Raw genomic sequence first — 16056 nt, 5'->3', positions numbered from 1 at the left:
GTTAGGTGTAACTCAAAGGACCTCCAAACTGAAACCAAACAACAAACAAAAAGGCACAAAAAATCACCCCCCAAAAAACACACAAAAAGGTCTTTGTAAATTGGCATTTGAGCACTAGGAGAGACACACAGTCAAAGCTTTTGTAGCTGAAATGTCTAACCTCACAGAACATAGCACTGCTTCAAGCTCATAAATCGATTTTAGCTCAAATGTTTAATACATATGAAATCCTGTTAGTATTGTCAAAACTGTATGCTGGACAAATCTCCAGAAAAAATGATGATTTTTTTTCCTTCCCTCATTTGTAGTTTTCTGAAATCTCTAGATGAGAGCGGGGAAGAAAAAAAAAAAAAAAAAAAAAAAAAACCACTAATGCTTTAGTTTGATAAAAACTACCGCAGTGCTAGTGAAATGGCCAGGAAATCCTTATTTTCAACGCTCTCTCATATGAGCTACGTTGTGTTCCAGGCCATACTCCAATTATTAGATATTAAGAGAAAAACCTCAGGTAGCTGAATCCATGTTGGGGAAGCAATACTAACTTGAGCAGCTTTCAAACCCTGCAAGCCTCAGTTTCCTATGCTGCTGCTGATTGACACTAGAATTTTCCTTTTGAGTTTCTCAGCTTTTGAACTGGAAAGGGGAAAAAAAAGGCAAAGGATAACAAAGATAAAAAAATTGAAGTTAGAACTAATCCATGAATGTATCAGCTGCTACCGTAGCTTCTCTAAATTAGAAAGGGAGTCAGATAATACTTTTGGAGGGTGATAATCCAATCAATTGTATTATCATGTGCTTTTGGCTGCCTGACCTGCTTTCTACCTCTTCATTTATTTGGTTTTGACCACAGCTTGTATCAGAGGTTTCCAGAAGGCTCCTAGGAATTTCCTTTGAGTAAAGCAACATCTTGCATAAAAACATACTTTTTCCTATCCATTGCTTTCAAAACCAGTAATAGCTCAGAGCCTCACTTTATCTTCAACATTTACTCACTTCTCTAAAAATATGCTGCACAAATTGTGTATACAAGATATAAATATAGAGCAAAATATAAAACTATACTTTACTCTGTAAAGTTACACTTAAAAACTACCCAGCTTCATACCTAGCCTAGATATATAATCATTATTTAACATCAAGTAATCTATACTTATGTGTATATGGTACACCAGAAATCCCTGGGGTCACCACTGCTCCCTGTTCCCTTGAGCTCAATTTTAAGTACATTGGAAAAGACACTAAAACAACGTATTGAAAAATGCTTGGCAAACAGCAGCAGAGATCACTGCAAGGTTCAAGGACTCCAATACTCTGTAAGAGAATTTCTTTTCAGCCTTGAAGACTGCATGCACTGGTGAAACCTCACGTGTCTGCAAAGCCTCAAGGGGCAGCATCTCGTGCACAGAGATTACCTATTGCACAGGAACTAGGAAAACATCTCAAGATTTTTTTTGACCTCAGCACTGAAACTCTAGATATAATCACTGCCATTGCTTGGACATTGTGCCACTGGAGGGGGGGGGGGGGGGGGGAGGGAAAGTGTAGTTATCTCACAAATTCAACAATTTCAGGGCCAATCAGAATATATTCAACTTCTAGCTAGGTCTAGCTAAGCAAGTTCTTACAAAAGTTCTCACAAAGAGCCACCAACTTGCAATATAATCGACACATTAAAGTTACACAGATGAAAAATACATGTTCCTTTTCTTATCTGTATAATGTAATATGTGCTAATGCAAAAAAAAAATCAATAATAAGCCTGAATTAATTATATGTTTATTGAGGCACAGCGAAGTAAATGAGTACAGGAAGTTGGCAAGGAACCAAATGAGTAATAAACAGTTTTAATACTGTCTGGAGACAGACTTGAGAATATTATAGTCATCAGGCAGCTGAAAACAGCCTCGGGGTAATTACAAGCATTTGCAATCGATTAAGGAGAATGTGATTCTTTTATGAATCTTTATTAAACTTACATTAAAACTTCAAATAATCCAAAATGTTACGGTTCCAAGCACGTGCCTGTGAATGGTCATCGGATATTTATTTCTGGAAAATGTTTATGCAGGAAAGCATCAGTGAAATTACCTGCTTTGCATGGTTTTCAAAGGAGAAACCAGGGCTCAAACCCGTAGATGGGCATCATCTCCAAATAGCACCATTCTTCAAACACTCACCCTGCTGAGTTCCAGGCATAACCCCTCCTTTCCCAGGATTTTTCAAGAGCAGGAGCCCCATCTTGCTACCTTGCGCATAAGTTTTGGAAACTACCACCTTCCTGGGGCAGATGATCTCCCTCTTGGCTTTATAGTTTCCCAAACCTCTTCCCATCAGCGAGCATCCTCCAGGTCACAGATCCCACTGCTCTCCTCCTTTGGCTTTTATTTTCTTTCTCCCCAACCCTCTACGAGAGGGAGCCAAAACCATTTTTTTGAGTAACATGACCAGGCACTTTCATCCTTCTCAGGTGTGCAAATAATCCCCAAAACCTGTGTAGGCTGAGGGCAAGCAGGAAGAGCTCCAGAAGAAAGTTTTTGTCAGAAAGATGCCCTCTTTTTCTATTTGCTAACCTTATCAATATCCCTGGGAGGGAAGGGAGATTTTCAATTATTTTTCTCAACCTCTGCTTGCCATGAGATCGCCTCTCTTAGCAGAGTAAATCCTCCTTATAGTGCTCTTAATGATATTTGCAAAAGTAAAAATTAAATTACCACCTAAGGGACAGGCAAAAATCCACTGGCAAATGTATGTGGAATTAGTAGGAAGGTCAAAAGACTGTAAAGCAAAGATATATTGGTCTTGAAATCAATAAGTATGACGTAAATTAGCAACGATGCTTGCACACTGCAGGTGAGCTGAGTTGAAAAATACAAGGTTAGACCAGAATGTTGGACAGGGAAGTGGAGTTTTTAACTTTTGCATAAAAAATACAGAAGGATTTTAAAATATTACTACCCCTACTATAAAAGAGAATAGCAAATAAGACAAAATCCATTCCCCAGGAACAATCCTATTCCCCAAACCTTTTTAGATAAAGTGTAGAATCTTTCTATCTGCTTTGGCACCAACAAAACATTAAAAATAAATGTTTTTCAAACAGCTGAAGTTTCTCCCTTTCATCTAAGAAATGTAGAGATACCTACACTGTAAAATGGCACAAAATTCACAATTATGCTTTTGCAGTGATTCAGTCACTGCTCCATAAAGAATTTACTACTACAGGAAAGTATCTGAGTTCAAATCCAGTCGTGGAAAATACTGTGAGCTGTAAACTGCCTGAAGAGAAAAAAATGAATTGCTAAAGCTTAAAGCCTCCCCGTGTCCATGCATGGCAGAGGTAACATCAACAGGGTGCTGGCGCTCTATCACGCTTGGGCTCAAATACTTGGATTTCAAATGACTATTTCTTTGGTATCCCTCTGGTTTAATTTCTTGTAAACATTAAGGCCTTTTTCGCACGAAGACTTGGGGACTGGCCATTCTCAGATGTTGGTCAACCTACAGGCCCTTTGCCTTGAACTTAAAACCAGCTAGTAAGGAAGATACAACCAGGCTAAGTGTGCTCAAAACGTCCAGAAGTGTCAGTGGCTCTTTTTCCCAACTAAACTTTACAATTTCCAAGTTAGCATGCTATATTGTTATCACGTCTAACCTGAAATGCCTTCTCTGAAAGGGTGTGGATGGCCTTACAGAGCCCAAAAGGAACTCGGGGCTGAGCATGGGGCATGGCCAGTCACTGCACCAGCATTTACAAGGCAGAGGTGGCTACTCTTTACAGTACAGTGGGGCTATAGTTAGAGCTGAGCAGTCCAGAACGAAATGAGCACGAGCCAATGTGACTGTTTCAATGAAGTACATATGGCTGGTTCATGCTGCACAGATAGTACCTCTTATGGCAGGATGAGAAAGGATGCATTTGAAAATGGATGCATTTGCACATCACTTCTTCAACACCTGCCGAATTATGACTTAAAGTAATTACTTCCTTCAACCATTTTAACTGCTTTTTGTTTGCTTTGCTTTTGTGGGATTTTACAAAAGGATAACATTTGGCAAGTAACTGTGCTGCAGAAAGACAGAGTTCCAGTTATAAACAATACCCTTGACTCTCTGATGATGAAAACTATCGGTGACAGATTGCAAGATAAAAGTCAAAAGCAATTCCAATTCGTAAAATTAAAAATCTATGACACTGATAAATTAACACAGACATGGTTGCAACCTCGCGCTGGGGCGCAAGGGAACTGGATTAGCACAGTATTTACTTTGGATTTCATCCCAGTTTTACTGTAGGAAAATTTATTAGAAATATGAAAGGGATACTTTTACATAGCAAAAATATTGCTGGAAATCATTTCAGCAATACAACTGAAGTGTTTTGTTATAAATTGCTAAATTAAATCACTACAAGAAACCATTTTTCACAAAGGAAATTAATGAAACTGCTCTGATTACCAGAGTTGTTACCAAAAAACCAAAAAGTTGGCAACAGTGAAAGATCTCAAGAATTTACTCATTTTGGTAACTATATACCCATTACTCCTCCAATGCCACCTTCTGCTATGGAGACATCACGTAAAGCTATGAAACACACCCTGAGAGGAATGATCACCAGCTATCCAAAACCACTGGGGCAAGAAATAGCTCTGTTTGCACAGGTGTCAGTTCTGGAAAGGACAGGAGTATGTGCTTGGCTTTAAACATACAAATAATCTCTTCCACACTCAAAAACATGAATTTAATTCTACCCAAGTGTTGATCTCACAGGTACTTTAATGTTATGCGTTAAAATATTTTATTAGTATGTCTAATATTAAATGCTGTGAGTGCCGTTAAACTGAGCAAACAGACAGATTTTGATTGCAGGTCTGTACGAGCTAAGGGTGGAAACAGAGCAAACCTTGGGGCAGACCCTCTCAGGAAAGTTCCGGAAAGGGACTGGTGGCTTCCTGCAGCCACCCGTAGTTGCACTGGCAATCCGACCAGTTACACCAAGACCTGCTGCTGTGTCTGCACATCCAGTTGTTGATTTCTTTCTAAAAGAGGCATCAAAACTCATCCTTAAGACCCTAATGTTTCCTTCCCCACCTACCCAAAGGTCTCTTGATGTTGTTGGGCCAACTCTGACCCATAGTCCCGAGGCTCATCTAAAAGGATGATTTTCTCAAACCCCGCGTAATTCAGGGAGGAGAGGACCTCAGGAGGTCACGTAGTCCAACCTCCTCTTCCCAGCAAGGTCAAGGCTCAATCCAGCCTTTCTCCACACCTCCAACACGTGATCCCAGCCCCTGATTTCATGCCCTCGCTTTCTCTGCGCCCCACTTTGAACAAGTCTGTTTGCTCAACACAGAATGTGGGAAGAAAAGCTGTGCCCTGCTAACATACTGGGAATGTGTTGAGTATATCAATAAAGTAGCAGGAAAAGGGAGAAAGTGACATAACTTGTTAAGATTTATAAAAAGCTCCCGGCAAGATTGCTCACTAGGGACTGCTAAGAAAATAATGTCATCATGGCTAAGAAGAAAACTACTGCCGTACATCAAAAGCTGGCTAAGAGAATTAAGAAAAGGCAAAATACTGTGTCAGGCCTAATGATTTCACCTGAAACAGGGTAGTGAGGAATTAGAGAGGCATCCCAGCAGGAGAAAGAGAGATTGGAGAGACAGGAAAGAACTCCCTAAATAATGAAGATAATGAGAGGGGCCTTGGGCTGGGGATCTGAAACATCTGCTCTCCTTTTCTCTACTAAAAGAGGAGGAGATAGATATTCAGTAAAGCCAGTGGCTTTAAATTTATAAAGAAAATACAAGAAGCCTAAAGAGAATATACAAGCTGCTTGCTGCTCCAGGACGCCTAGCAGAGTCAAGGATTTAGCATGATTTCGAGAAAATTAAATTACCGTAGAGGTGATAATGCTGGCGAGAGCCAACATGAGGCTGACATTGTATCTAGAACCTTTTTATTTGTGGTGTAAGCATCAAACTACAGAAAGCCCCGAGATGGTCAGAAGGGGAGCAGGCTGCTCAGGACATGCTGAATGCCCAAGCTCTGGGACATGTGATTGGCATCACTGACCAAAGTCAGATTATCAACTTGGCTAGTTCAGTATGGCTTCATCCAGAGCCTACCCATGTCACAGCAGCTTAGGAGACAGTGAAGAGACCTACATGCATCTGACATCACATTTGGTGATCACAGAACAAACTACTGGTCCCAAAGCTGATTACCTGTAGACAGGAACGTGCACTTCACCACTCATGCCATCTGGAAATTCCTACTCAGAAAGCATGGACAAAATGCCCTGGAGTCTGAACTACAAACAAAATTCAAAATACAAAATTCATATTTGTGAATAAAATTATTCAGAACTGTTCATTAATCGTCAAGTTTGCTCAAGTTTTTTATACTCAAATATACATGCAGAAAGCTGCTTTAGCTGCTATGATTTTCATCTTCATAGGTACACTGGTACTTAGATGCACAAACTCATAATAATACTCAGTTCCAAGGTTTCTGGATGGGAGATGGCATGCTTTTTATCATCATCTCACTATACATGTATGTATTCATATGTACATAGAGACATATAGATATGTATTTGTTTCTACAAGATGTTCTCCTCATTCTCTTACTAGTGCCTTTCAGTGCTACTCTATTATAAACAGAAATTATCTTATTCATCATTTTCTATCTTTCTAATTTAAGAATTTATTATGTAGCCAGGAGGAAAAAAAACTTAAAAATCAATAGCACCTGACCTGAATGAGCCAGTTATTATGCACAGGAAATTGCTGAAGTGAGTGCTTTTCAACAACTCGAAAATCTGACTTTGAAAATAAGTTTGGAAACCTTCATCCAAAACCAGTCATGATTACATATGAATAATGGATGCATCTGAAGAAAACAGGTCTGGTTTCAAAGCAATTTCCAATAGAAAAAAGTGATAAAATTAGTCAGATAACCTATCACTACTACAGCAATGTGTCTACTCAGCTTTAGAAGATCTCTTTTACAGAATGCAAGTCGCCAAGTTAGATGGCACAGTCTAATTTGCAGTGCCACCTGTGTTACACTTACTCTATTACATAAGGACTGTCAATTCAGCACCTTTCAGGAACAATAAATGCACACACACACAAAAAAAAAAAAAAAAAAAAAAAGGAAAGGAAAGGAACATTTTTTCCATGTTTTTTCCCTTCTCAAACAGAAGTTCTGCCTAGAAACTTGCCATTTAAAAATACCAGCTCATTTTTGCTGAGGCCTCTCTCTTTCCTACCTTCAGCGCTACTCCGAGCTTCCATCAGCAGGACTTGCCTATAAGCAGAAGGGTTTCATCACACACCAAAAACCTCTAACAAATGTAAAATCTTATGAGTTGTCTCTGGAATTGCTGTCTTATATAGCTTCTCTACACTCCAAAAAAAAGCAAAATCGCTAAAAACTTTTACACTTCATAAACAGTGATGAAATAGAAAGCCAGAAATGCACCATATTCCTCAACTAACTTCAGCAAAGAAATTACCAAGTAGACTCTAAAGATTTAATGCACCTGCTTTCAAAACAGCCATGGATTTGCCAAGAGCCTCGCTGCTAAGGAAACACTCACCGTACTCGTTATCGTAGAAGATGATGAACTTCTGCCAGGCGTACTCCGTGACCACTCTCAAGATGACGTCGTTGAGGTAGACGGGCGGGCGCACGGCCAGCGTGTAGTCGTCGTTGCGGCTGCTCCGCGTGAGGCCGCAGCCGCTGCGCGGCGTCCCCGCGGGCGAGCGCTGGATGAAGAGGTGAGGGATGTGCATGGCATCCGCCAGCGACTGCAGCGATCCGGCTGACGTGCACCCGATGGAGCTGACGAGGGCCAGGATGCCCTGGTTCATGAGGTCACAGGCTGCAAGAAAGCACAGCGAGATTCAGGATGACAAGGGCGGCTCGGCATTTTCCTGTTGAAACTCAAACCCTGGGAACGGAAACACAGCAGCTTCAGTCAAGTGAAACGCGGATAAAATTTTGCGCATTGGGTCATTCAGACACAAGTTCATGCGAGCCAGAGGGCTTTGCTGCTCGTGTCGAGCTGTCTTGCAGTGAAGGCTCCAAGACTGCCCCTTCCAACAGGCTCAGCAATGAGTTATTGCCTGAAAACGGATCCGACCCCTAGGCCTCATGATGGTCCTCAGGAAGAGCCAAAATGCCTTCCTAGACCGAATTAACATGACTTCCCGAGGAGATAAACACTCCTCAAAGTCTAGCACACCAGCTCCATGAATAGCATCTTTGCATTATACAGAGAAAACTTGAAGAAACAGCAGCTCAGGCTTGCTGTCAACTTTTGAACACAACTGAATATGATTATGTACATCAACTTGTCCCAGCACAAGCTGAATTGCTTTTGGGTTCTCAGAGATATATGCAACAAGCTTATGTAACACATCTTTTTTAGAGAAAAAAAAAGTCTCAAAAATGGCAAGATACTTTCAAAAACCTAGTGATCCATTCAGGCACATTTTCTCTCCTTACTTCTATATGAGGGGCATGGAAACGTTTACCCAAGAAAATAATGCCCCGTAACTAATGATCTATTTAATGAAGACAGAGTTTACAGCAGACATCCTGGAGCACTCTACAAGTGACATTCGCAGTAACACCAGAACTGTTTATCATGATTAATGTTAATGCAATCAATAAATAACAAAAGAATTAATAACGATGAGGTCTGTAATTTTGAAGCATTACTCTGTGAAATAAAGCAGAGTCAAGTGTTTATGTTGGGCTCCTAATAGAAATGAGAGCTCGAAGGCAGAACCAACACAAGCCTGTCACACAATTCCCCAGAGTGCCCTCAAGGCTGAATTTTGAAATTCTTAGTTTGCCACTAGCAAATGACAACTGCAGTTAACCTGCATTTACACATGGAAATTAGATAATGGGACAGGAACGTGTAAACTGCATCTACATATGCAACTACCTTGTGCAAGACCATTCTGTGCACGCGGCAGGTGCGGGCAAAAGCAGCAAACCCACATGCACCGCAATATTCCCTTAAAAACACAAAAATGTCTCTTATCGACAGACCTGTTGTCTCATGTCATATGGCCTTTAATCAGAGTGACTAATACTTGACTCTGCAAACGCTTACTGGCTTCAACAGGAGCATTTACAGCGCGACGGAGGAGCTACCGCAGTCAGGCTCACACACGGTGCGTGACTTCACGGCCAAACAGCAGCGACAGATCACAAATTCTGAGAGCCACCTTCTTTTAAAGCTAGCCTATTACTCTAGGTAGGATATAGAGCCATGCGACATGCCAGGACTGATTCTCAGGGCATGATGACACTGCTGAAACTATGTCCAAGCCTGGGGATGGGGTTGGAAGCTGACCTGGGAACACTCCTGACCTCCTTCATCCAGATAAGATAGGACAAGCAGCTTTTCCGCAGAGCGGCTGCAAAATCTGGCTCAGGAAAGTATTTTCCTTGGTCTATGTGTTTCTTCTACACGGGCTGAGTACTGAAATGCCTAGGATACATATCCTGATGGGAACGCTACTGCTTGACAGAGAAACTACTACCAATATACAGATCTACCCATCTATATATAGCTATCTAGAGGTCAATAGATATACCTAGATTTCAATAGATTTAACTGCGACATAAAGTTGAACTTACGTTTTGCAAAAACTTGCTTTTAGCTCAAGGAGAATTTAGGTTTATACGGTCCTAATAGCCCCCCTTTAAATAAAACTTGTTGTGAGACCCTGCAGTCTCAAACAGGATTTTTGAAAGTCTCTCAGAGGCAGCCTGCATTACAAAAACCACCTGAAAGCACCTGCATATCCAGGTGCTCTGTCAGACCAGGGGCAATCAGTACGAACACTGCCATGCTGCAAAGGGGGAAAAATATTTTCTGTGAATTGTGTTATTGAAACACGATGTGGGGGAAAAAAAAAAAAGCAGTACAGAAGAGACAGCTGCGCATGAGCAAATGCTGATGCTGGCAAGCAAGGCAAGGGAAGGAGGGCAGGCAAGAAGAGGGAAGGTTTTTAGCATCTTCTCTCTCGACATGGAGGGGCCGTCGCTGCAGAAGCCTCAGGACCAGAGTTGTCCGGAGGGCTCTCTTTTGTGGGCACACGTAGGCAAGTCCTGTATCCTGGATTAGGGCTGGATTAGGGCAGGACACAGTTGATCATGCCCACACCTCCACCTTCGTCCTGCAGCCCTACATTTCAAGGCTGTTGAACACAGAGTTACCTGCTGCTTTTTAGAAAAATGAGCATGTGAAAGTTTGCCTCTCTTTCCAAACCAATCCATGACCAGATTATTGCCTTCTTTTTTAATGTACATCATTTCCTCAGTGTATACACATACAGGAAAAGTAAAGTCTATAAGCAATACCAAAACATCACATACAAGAGCATACGCTCCTCACCCAAGTTAACCTTCTATTGGCTCCAATGGGAGATTTTTTTTTGCTTTGGTTAAAAGCTTAAGACTGTGGGTTGCATGGTTTCTTAATCCTTTTTTACCCCCCCACACAAACAAAAGCTTAATTAAATCCTTTTCCTAGTGATCCAAATCTTGTAACTGGGTCTTATCAACTGACTAAAAGCTCTAGCCCAAACACATTTGAAATCCCACTTTTATATCTTCTTGAATCTGAAATATCAAGCCTGTATTTTATCAAATCTTCGCATAAAAAAGTTACACGTGCACATACACCCACAGATCTATACAAAAATCTTAACAGTATCTTAAATAGCATCTTGTCTTTCAAAATTCTGTTGCAATTTCAATTGCTACAACCATCTTAGAGATTGCATTTTCAAGCTGATATTTATTTAGTCTGCTGTCAATATAATCATCCTGCATTAGTCAGATAACTAAACAAGAAACTGAAGTCACGTGGCATCTTTTATGACCCTACTCGGTACAGCAGAAATACCAAATTCAAATAGACTTGTATGGAAGGTTGACATACAGGTGCAAAGAATTACTCATAATGTCTAGGCAACATAAAAGCTGCCCAGATGTTAATTCACCCTCACCATCATCACCACAGAGCAGATGCTATATAAAATGCACCTTCACCAGCTAGAGGAATAAAGCTGACAGCGAAATTTCTCACGTTGTACAGACAGAGTATCAGATAACTTGAAACAGCTCTCAAGTGTGTGTATATGAACACATCCATTATCTCATGTATAACACACGCCAGAGCACGCGCACGGCCTGGCATCCAACTCTGCAGCTTATCACATCTTTCTCAAAACACAGAGTTGCTGAAGTTCCAGCACTGGTGGGCTGATGGCCAGAATAGAGAGAAAAAATGTAATCTTGTAGAGCAATATCTTCTTTAAACTAGAGTTTGGCACAGCATCTAAGTTAAGAAAAACACACACGCACAAATAATTTTGCGTTCAGTGTGCTATTTTTTAAAATAAAGTGCATAGCCACTGCAATTTCAAATAAATAATTTATATCTAGGCTATCAGCTTGTATAAGCACTTCCAGCAAAGCAGAATTAAAATGGTCATGGTTACAAATGTCTCTTTAAAATGTGCTCTCTGTAAAACAGAAACAATGGTAGGGCCTTAAATAACCACTAGTTGCTGTAATTCAGAAAAAAAGAAAAAATCCATAACCAAGGGCAAGTTTAAAAGTGAATGCAGGAATAAATAAGCAGCAAGAAAAAGGACTATTTAAATTTAAGCACTGCTATTAGTGTGGGTAATTTCTAATCATTTTCCCCTGTTTCCTCTTACTAATAAATCATAACAAATTGTACTCATGCACCATAAACTCATGAGGACACGGGGAACAAGGAGGATAGGATCACAAGCTTCCAGTAACAGCCTCATGTTGTTCCCTTTTAAGTTCCTGCTCAGACAAGGTCAGACCAATTCTTTACGTTCATTTTCTGAAAACAGTGATGTTGGGCCGAATGAGTAGGTAGTATCCCCCCAGATCATCTGAGGTGCGTTCCGGAGGTTTTTTATTTTTTTTCTTCATTTTTCTCTAATTTACAAATCGCCTGGTTCTTCCAGGAACAATAGGGTGCCTTGACCCACTAGGTAACGTATGTTTAGTGCACTATTCCCAAAGCCCTGGTGTCCAAGGCTGCCCCAACGCGGGACCAACCACCGCTCCAACAGCCCAGTGTCACCCCCTGGGATGTCCTTTTCCAAGGCAGTCATTTCTATGGGATCCATAAGATTCACCACAGGCTGAAAACAGCTAAAAACTTATCACCCAGCCAGCGATCTGGGAGAAAAGTCTAGTCTGTAAGAACCTCTGGGTTTTTCTCCATAATGGTCCATTACAGATGAGGAAAACATTTATCAATCATTCTGACAATTTATCCTTCCAGCACCTTTATTCATATCTAGCTACGTTTAAGTCTTCATAAATTGCTCATTCAAGGGGAGAGGTACAACATACTAGGGGACTCGAACACCTAGTAAATGGCTGTTAGGCACTCAGAATTCCTGAGTAGCTTTGAAAAATAGATATGATGATTTCTTATTTGCTTTGAGAAAAATATTCTGCTGGCTGCTCTACAAACCCATTCCTAATATGCGGGTGCTCACGAGGATGGAGGGCCAGACGGCTGCCAGTTCCACCCTGCAAAGACTAAAGACTAAGGGAAAGGGCTGGCGTCTTCCACTCGAGTTTTGCACTCCCGTGCAATGCTTTTCAGTCTGTCACCTTTAAATAACAGTCCCAAAACACTCATGACCTCAGTGTAGAGGAATACTGTATTCACCCGATCGGGAAGGGGTAGTGGCGGGGGGAAAAGAAAATAAAGAAGAAAACACAACAGAAGACCACCATGAAAACCTGCAAGAAGCTTAAACATATGAACTACGGGTTTTTTTGGTTGGTGTTCATGATCTTGAACGCAAGAAGCAAGGATAAAACGCAATTACAAGGCCTGTGATCAAGTAAGCCTGGTGTCAAATTCTCAATAAATCTTTCTGGCCGATTCGGATGGCACTTCTGCTCCCGGAAATTATTCCTCCTTCATCACACAATGGTTCACCCCAGACTTAGAACTGAATTATTTCAAGATGAGTGACAGCACATTCTTAATACACCCTGAAAGCTATTCAGAAGGTGATAAGGGTAAGATGTGGAAAGGAGTATTATTAGTGGCTGGATTTTAAAGAATCTTCTCCTTTGAACTGCAGATAACAGAGTTCCTCCATATCCAGTCAGTCCCATTTATGTTTCTGATAAAGTTAAGGAATGCCATTTCATTTACATATTCAGTGTAAACTTTAAACCCATCTTTCCACCCTCCATTACATCATACATAACTCAGACAGCTAACCCAGTATTTAAAATTCACTTGTAATTAACCTTTAAGGGATTTTAGCTTCTCCTGACCATAAAACAAGTGTGTGCAAGTCTTAACAGCAGCGCTTCCCAAGCCTTGGGATTGCTTTGTTTGGGAGAAAAAAATCCAAACGCCTAATATCTAAAATAAATGCTAGGAATAAAAACCCAATTCCCATAGAACATTTCCATCTCTGTTGCACAAAAGCCCTACCACCACTTTCAAATGCTTTTTTAACTAACAAGTCTTTAATTATTATTAACAAGTCTATTAATAAGTGTTGAAGTTGTTGCACCTAGATTTGGGGTGACTTCCTCCTGCAGATGGCAGTCTATAAATTTAATGAAGACCATTGGAAATAGGGAATGCTGGGAAATCTGGGTCGAGATTTACAAGAGAGACTCTTAAATCTTCCTTTTTTTTTTTTTCTTTCCTTTTTTTTTTTTTTTTTTTTGTATTGATCAGACCCTCGCTGCCACAAGCCAAGCTTCACCTTCCCACTAGCATCCTCTCAGTGCTGCATAGGCAATTTCTATTCATTCTTTAAACAAAAAAGAAACTTTTCATTTCAAAAATAATAGACTCAACCTGATAACCTATTTAATGATGAAGCATATATTACTTCAGACTTCTGCACAACTTCCCCCATCCCTTACTTGGTTCCTCTTTGCCCTTGTGCTGTTGCCGAATCTTCTAATTTCTCCTAGCAGCGCTGTGTGAGAAGTTATTAAACAGAGAATAGTGTCTGATACACTTATTAATAGCTAGCTTGCCTGCTGCACAGCAGCAATTATATGGAAACAAAAAGGCCGACTCTTTAAGCAGCTTAATATAGGATTAATGACAGTTATCACAAGATAATGCCCTGTTAAAATCACAGGGCTCTGCTCCAGTTGTATGATCTGTGAAAGTCAGTATGGAGGCGCTGAGAAAAACAGCAATGACAACAAAAAGGAAACATGGTTCAACTGTAAGAGTTCACAATTCTCATTTTACAGACTTAGGCCATAACAAGCCAGGGCAATATCCTTGTTAAGGGAAGAAAACATCAAACTTGACCCTGTTTTGACCAACATGACACTTTGCTAACAACCCAGCAGTCAGATGATAGGATAGGCATTTTTCCTTGCAGCCTTTTCATTTCAAACCCAACTTTTCCTTCCTGTCTTTTTTTCCTTCCCACAAGCATGCCGAAAAATTTGCTTCTGTCCTGCCTTGTCTCCCTCTCTCCTTGAGGCTTGCTCCAGCCAGCCAAGGAAGAGCATTCTTCTACCTTTCCCCCTCTCCACTTCTTTCGCCTTGTCTTCTCCAACGTTAAGAAACCACCAGATCCGGAGGACTTGGCACCGCGCTGAGAACCCGAAGGCTCACAGCCTGGTCCCGCATCTGCCATGACTTCCTTGCCTGACTACATTTTGGATGAGCAATCCAATTTCTCCGACGCTTTGGGGACGATGATACTTTCACAACTTGGCATGGCCAGAAGTTCCTTCCCACCCCGTCTCCCTCCTGAATGCCGATATGTTTCAGGGCTCCTCCTTCTCCCCCCAGCCATTAGCATGGAGATGACAAGGGTGCTGGAGAGCGGCGCCGCACAGCACGACCCCACAACCTAGTGCAGCGCAGACAAAGGGACACGCAGCTGGTGGCAGGAGTTTAATTGGCAGCCCCTACAATGGGAAGATCTGCCCGTGCTGCCCTGGATGAGCCTGGCAGCCTCCCAAGCACAGATATAACAGCTGAACACTGCTCAAAAATAAGACCATCCCCAAAGGAAAAAATATATATCCATGAACAGCAATGGGAGAGAGCTGCCCTTCTTACAGTGCAAACAGCAAATGTTTGGGGAACGTTGAGCTGAGGGGGACAGTAGAGTAGGTTTAAAAAAAAAAAAGGCATTGGAGCGAGAGAAGAGTGTTTTCGCAAGCCAAAAAAATATAGCACATAGTAATTCCTTTATCAAAGGGGCAGTTCTACTAGACGAGTGAAACAAGCAGAGCAGTTTGAACAGCAAACAGCGCTAAGGCCGGAGCTTGCGCTTGCCGTGAAGGAAGGACCCAGACTCCGTGTCAAGATAAAAGAGCCGTGTGTGAGAGCACAGAGAACGCCAGGAACACAGTGCATGAGCTGCAAGGAAACACACGGGCACGAACACCCCGAGCAGCCTGCAGGAGTTGGGAATATCAGTTCCATTAGCAACTCAGCCGCTCAAGAAAACCTCAGACGAGTCAAAACAGCTATCACCGCCGTTATCTGCTAAGAATAGACATTGTGCTTATTTCGCTGACTGACACACAGAATAACAATCATGATTGAGTAAAAATATCAACTACCTTTTATAGAACACTTCTTTACTTGCAGCGCAGAAAATGCTTCGCAAAGCAGCTCAGCATCTTCATCTCCATGTCACAGAAGGAAAAGCAGATGTGCCAAGGGGAATTACTTGCCCAAGGTCAGACAGCAAACGCTGAAAATTGTTTTCCATGAGCCAAGCTAAAACATGCACAAAGACTGAAAACAACAGCCTTTTGTTGGAGCTCTTCATTGTTTGCTCTAAGCATTAGTGCATAAGTGAAAGCATTTTATTTTCTGAGCCTAATATAACTAAGCTTTATGAAGAGCAAAGATTTGGAGAGCAGGACGATGCGGCCTTTGACCGTGGGACTAAGCAGCAAGGCTTTCCAGATGTGCAGCAGCCCCAGGGCGGGCGCCCTGCTGGTGGG

The 16056-nt window shown here is 41.4% G+C and overlaps 1 protein-coding gene across 1 annotated transcript in view; it reads right to left on the bottom strand.

The window, feature by feature from the left end:
* Window positions 1–16056, bottom strand: part of GRID2 (glutamate ionotropic receptor delta type subunit 2) — a 561587-nt gene that overhangs the window by 225627 nt on the left and 319904 nt on the right. The window contains exon 3 of the mRNA XM_088529596.1: window positions 7607–7891. Coding sequence (XP_088385722.1) covers window positions 7607–7891 — 285 coding nt within the window. The remainder of the gene's footprint in view (window positions 1–7606; window positions 7892–16056) is intronic.

The sequence above is a fragment of the Tinamus guttatus genome, unplaced genomic scaffold (assembly GCF_059628265.1).
Source record: "Tinamus guttatus ecotype Peru unplaced genomic scaffold, ASM5962826v1 Tinamus_guttatus_pri_ptg000028l, whole genome shotgun sequence".
NCBI classification, from domain to species: domain Eukaryota; kingdom Metazoa; phylum Chordata; class Aves; order Tinamiformes; family Tinamidae; genus Tinamus; species Tinamus guttatus.
The sequence above is the reverse complement of the archived record's forward strand: the minus strand, read 5'-3'. Positions and strand labels throughout refer to the sequence as shown.